The 5,532-nt window shown below is 37.4% G+C and overlaps 1 protein-coding gene across 1 annotated transcript in view; it reads right to left on the bottom strand.

The window, feature by feature from the left end:
• The window catches only part of LOC123976941 (CD59 glycoprotein-like), a 4,415-nt gene extending 260 nt beyond the window's left edge, over nucleotides 1-4,155 (bottom strand). The window contains exons 1-3 of the mRNA XM_046059357.1: nucleotides 4,084-4,155; nucleotides 1,822-1,929; nucleotides 1,276-1,414 (exon numbers count right to left, since the gene is read on the bottom strand). Coding sequence (XP_045915313.1) covers nucleotides 1,276-1,414; nucleotides 1,822-1,929; nucleotides 4,084-4,141 — 305 coding nt within the window. The 5' untranslated portion in view covers nucleotides 4,142-4,155. The remainder of the gene's footprint in view (nucleotides 1-1,275; nucleotides 1,415-1,821; nucleotides 1,930-4,083) is intronic.
• Between the last annotated feature and the right edge of the window lie 1,377 nt (nucleotides 4,156-5,532).

Below are 5,532 nucleotides of genomic sequence, written 5' to 3'. Positions count from 1 at the left end.
GTTTGAATCCAGCCATCACACATGACACTAAGTGGACATTGTGTGTGTTTCAGTCCACTGAGCCACAAAGAGCATTGTGTTGTTGACCCATCTGTCTACCTGATCTGTTTTCCTTTGTCTCTCTGTCTTTCTCAGTATTTCCCCACTGTTTACTGTTGAATATGAATGAAAAGTGACATATTTCGTCATAGAAATTATTCTAAAAATTTGGTGTGCATCTGAAGATGTACAAAAAATAGTTACAAACTTCAGTCCTTTCTCTTATCAAGGTATTAATTTAACACAGTGGCGTAAGTACCCTGTGCATTGCACTGGGGCCCAGCTCACGAGGGACGGCAACAATTGCCACGTGGATCGTGATCAGATGCCGTCATCCATTCATTCATACTGTGTTGACATAATGAGTTGCTGTGCTTTTCTTGATTGCTATTTGTTCTGTGGTTATTGACAGACTGTGTCAGCTACTTTGTGTTCATTTGTTACTTGTAGGCTGGATAAAGCTGTTTTGGTTGGTTGATAGTCAGAGACCACAGGTTTGAGTGGAGGGCAGGCTGTAAGATTTGCATTTGGCACTTGGGCTGCTGTCTACGATGCTGCAGGTCTGCAATTGTGTGGAGTCATTATGTGGCTGTACGCCTATGTGTACACGAACATGTTTCTTGGGGCAAGGGGCACAAGAAAAATAATTTCACCAGGTCCAATTGCAATTAATTTACATTATTTAACAAAATGGATTTTTCACCATCTGGCCACCCAAATTGTGTTCTTAATAATGTTTTATAACTCACCTATTAACCAGTGATAAAATATTTATTAAGCATAAAGTTGTTATTTACAATCTGTTATTACATTACAACTCTTTATAAAGGGTGCCTTACGAGAAACTGTGGTACCATTACTTCAACCACTTTCAATTACTAGTCAGTTTCAGGAACTTGAAAAATGTGTGTCAGTATGTAGAAAAATGGCAGGATAACACAAATTGTTAGTCAAATAGAAAAGATGACATTAATTGTAAAAAAACAAAACAACAACAACAACAACAAATAAATAATAGACAAAATAGTTAATGAGGTGAAGATGTTCGCATTGTTGATACATCCAGAAAGTGCACATATGTTTATTAAGACTTTATTGTTGAGTGTTTAACAATGTTCAGCCATGGTACAGCAAATAAGTGCTACATGGAAGACACAACATACTGAAATCAGGACTGTATGTTTTCTTATTTTTTCCACCATTTCTTAAAATTTCTAACCGAAGAACTCCTTCAACCTCTGAAAGAAACTTTTCTCTTGACCATTGCAGAGTTTTGACTGACAGCAGGAGAAGTCGAACTCAGGGAGGCCATATCTGACAGCCAGAGTCATATAGTCGCAGTCTGTGTATCTCATACATCTAGTATAGGTTGTTTCTGGGTGAAGACAGTGTGCAAGACACAACATTAGTCTTGTTAGCATTACTTACCCGTACTATACATTTCAATGACAAAAGCGGGCAAGGCAAGTCAGCCAGTTAAATAAATACCAATAAAAGAAGCATTTCCCTCCAAATATGACGTCAAATCAAATAAGTCAAAAAATGATTTTTAATTATGGGAGAAGAAATGAGACTCTGGCTTAGCAACATGACTTCTTGAACGAAGAGTTTTAAGTCCTTTTGCTCAATAGAAAAGGATGTATTTTTATTTTCTGCCACAACACATCAGTATTAGGGCATAAATATTCCTTTAAACGCCTAACCATCTTTTAACAATCCCCCTCCATCCATCCATTCATATAACTGCCAATAAAAAAAAACACAAAAACAAACAATACGTACCACCACTGGTGAGTTTGAGGCAGCTGTCTTCCCCTTGGTCACACTCATGTTTGACTCCACAGTTGTTGGAGGAGCCCTCAGGGCAGGAGTAACATTGCAGCGAGAGGACTGGAAGAACGAGACAAGAGTTCACGGGATTCAGGTTATTGCTTCAGTTTGAATTCATACAGTGTTTGATAACTCATCGTGAGTTTTGTTGTTTCACTGTCTTAGAGCAAGTTTTAATAAAGGAGTCAAATCTTACATTTAAATGAATAGTCTGATGTTGCCTTCTTGGCGAGCGTAACATTAGAATAGTAATACCACTATGCCAAACTCATGTCTGTATTGTAAAACGGCTACGGTCAGTGGCAGGTTAGCTTAGCTTATCATAAAAAGGTGTCTGTGAAGATTCTCAGTCATCCAGGTCACAGCTATCCAAGGTGAGTTAATCAAAGGCAAATGAACTTGAATGAAAGGCGAAACGTCATTGAGTGTCCAGTCGCCCTTGATTTTAACCCACTAAACAGGGGCAAGCAGCTAGCCTGGTTCTGTCCAAAATCCTCCTACAGACACATCTCTAGCAAAAAAAGTGTAAAAATGATAAGTTGTGGTTTTACAGGACAGTTACAAGCCAGACTAACCCATGATGTTTTTTATCCTTTCATGGAGTTTGTGTTGGAGTTTATGTTGTGCTGTGAGCCGTTTTTTGGTGTTTGGTGGACTCAAACACAAAGACATTTTCTTTGTGCAGAATCAGTAGGCAAGAAGCTCTTCACAGCCCGCAAAAACAACACATTTTCACTCCCAACTCGTCACATATGGACGCTTGGTCAAGACCCCTTGGCGTCGCTTTTCAACCCAGTACAAACTGACGGCAATGTGTATATATGTGACAGCTTGGGAGTGAGAATGTGTTGACGTAAATCAGGTTACAGGTGAAGTGAGGTTACAACCCATTCACAAATAGGAAATAAAAAAGTGATTTCGTTTAAAAACGACATATAGCACCTTTAAGTTACTGCTAATGCAAACTGAACACTTCCTACTGCTTCACATTAAAAACATTTAACTGGCAAAACACAAGTTGACTTTTATTACGAAGTAGTCACAGGAAATGTGTTTGTCAGTGAAATTAGCGCTGTAGTTCATCAAAAATGTCATGTCATGACAACAGTCATTTTCAGCATTTGACGTTGATCAGTTTGAAATATTGCAGGAAGTAATGTAACAGTCTGGAGCAGCCACAGTGAGCTGCTAGATGAAGGGAAACAGGCGACAAGCTGTGCACCTCCAACTTCTCAACTCCCTTCACTGTGCCCTACTGTATGCAGACTCATGCCGTGTGCAGCATAAAATCAGATCACAGTTGCCAATTACTTCCTGACTTTATTAAAACAATAAAAGTTTGTTTTGCTGCCCCAGAATTCTGTGACCTGTAGTAGTAAACCATAGGAAGACCAGACCAGTAAATCAACCAGGACTGAAATGTTAAGGATTACAACTTTAAGGTGAAGGCTAAACAACCGCTACTCAACAATATTTTATATATTTGCATGTTGAACAATGTAATAAAATTGCCTTTTATCATGTGACTTTATTTTGAATGCCCACTATGCTTTTTACCTTGTCTGCTTCCTGACAAAATCAATTGATTGTTTATTTATTAAAATGTTTTAGATTTTGGGAAGTGAAAGGTTAAAGGGATTCAACCCTGAAACTGAATGACACACTGACGAAGCCAACATTTCTGTACAATTTTACTTTACTGTGCTGACATTAAAAATTGAGATCTGTATTACTGTAAAGGAGGAATCTGAATCTAATAGATTTGGGTGCAAACTTTTTTGTAATTTTTGCTTAATGACAGTCATTGAATGCCTGTCTCCACCTTGGTAAATAAAAAGATTGTGAATTGATAAACCTGAACAACTGAAACATCTTCCGGACTTTATCGATGTATCCCTGACAAAAATATCCTGAATGTTGTATTTCATAAATATATATTATCTTGTCAATAAACCAAACCAGAAAGCTGCAACACAACGGTGCACAGAGCAAATGGCATGTTCTGGAACATCATAAAAAATATTATGAATGAATACTTATCACTGACTCTGCAAAGTGTGAACTAGAAGCACATGACACACAACAACAGAACATGCAAACTGCACAGTGCCAAAATATTTCCTCGGGCTCTTTATGAAACAAATAATCTCTCTGACATGACTTGAGCATCAATGAAAGCAATACTGATTCCTTCTTCAAACCCTTTTTTCTTACCAAATCCAAACATGGCAAAGCTGACAGCCAAACAAAACACCACAGAGCCCCTCATCATGAATGGAAGCGCTGTCTGAAAATCAAAACAAAAAGAAAAATTCACAGTATTGTCGCAGCTGGATAAAAGACAGAGAAATTACTCTGTGGAAGGAAAAAAGGAATAAAACGTTTGCACACACGTCAACTCTGAATTAGCCTTTTTTGGTCAAGAGCTTTTTCACAAAGAAAAACCAGCTTCAGTTTTTGCTGTACATGATATTATTTTCACCTTCATTGAGTTACATTTTATTAAATGAAAATAAAGACTGAGATGTTGAATTTGTAGTTATTTCCAATAACTAACAAAACATGACTTTAGACATGACATGACTAATGTAATGAAATAAACATTTTTACCACAAATTGTAACCTAACACTCACCTGTGAATGTGAAGAAAATGGCTTTCAGCTCATGAAGAGTCTTTTTATAACAGCAAATCCCCCAAAAAGTAAACAGCCTATTTGTTTGAGTTCAGAGTCTATGTTTGAATGTCTAAAATATTGACCAACACAGTGCACTTTTTATGTAACACAGAGAAAGGATGAATAGATAGTTTTGTTTAGGATTTTATTCTGAATCTTATTTTCCTAATGAAAAATGTACATGTTAAGTGCAATCAATATTATGTAAGTTGACTTTTATTTGATTTATAAATGGACAGGTAACATACAGTTGTGAGGGAAAGAGAGGGCAGGCAGGCAAGTTACCGATTACATATCACACAATTGCGGTAATTCCGCTTGTGCTAAAAACACAATAATGTGTTTATAGCTGTGAGCCTGAGATTTGGTAATGACAGGAAGAAAGAGGAGAAAATGAATATCAAGAAATGAAAACAAATAAAAGAGAAGACAATAGAAATCCAACACTGTGGGGGAACTGTTTACAAGGGTGCAACATAAAGAGATTAACCGTGTGTTTTGTTGGTTGATAACGTGCAAATATTTCAGTGTGCTGCTCAGGCTGCATTTCATTCACACATTCACTCTGGCTGAACCTTGGAGTTATACGCTGTGAGCTGCTAAACTGTTATTGCTGCAGGATTTGCCCTTAAAGTCAGATACGTGTAACGACTCTGTCCATCAAAAGAGGGGAGTCGGCACATTTCTGCTGAGAGAGAGGTTGAAATCAATCAGTGTAAACTTCACTGCATTTATAACAGACACCTTCAGGAGGAAGAAAACAAACAGAACAGTGACAGACAGCAGACTGAAGTACTGAAGAGTCGTCGCTGTGAAAATTACAATAACAGCAAAAGATATGCTTGATTGTGTAAAAATAGTTTGATTGCATCAGGTTTATCTGTCTATTTGGTACAAGATACTTACTTTTATCATTTTGATTTTGCTGTTTTATAGGAGTCCTACAAACACTATCTTACCGCTGAAATACTCACTCCAGCACTGAAT

Source organism: Micropterus dolomieu, linkage group LG09 (genome assembly GCF_021292245.1).
Source record: "Micropterus dolomieu isolate WLL.071019.BEF.003 ecotype Adirondacks linkage group LG09, ASM2129224v1, whole genome shotgun sequence".
Classification (NCBI taxonomy): domain Eukaryota; kingdom Metazoa; phylum Chordata; class Actinopteri; order Centrarchiformes; family Centrarchidae; genus Micropterus; species Micropterus dolomieu.
This window is presented reverse-complemented; position numbering and strand designations above follow the sequence as displayed.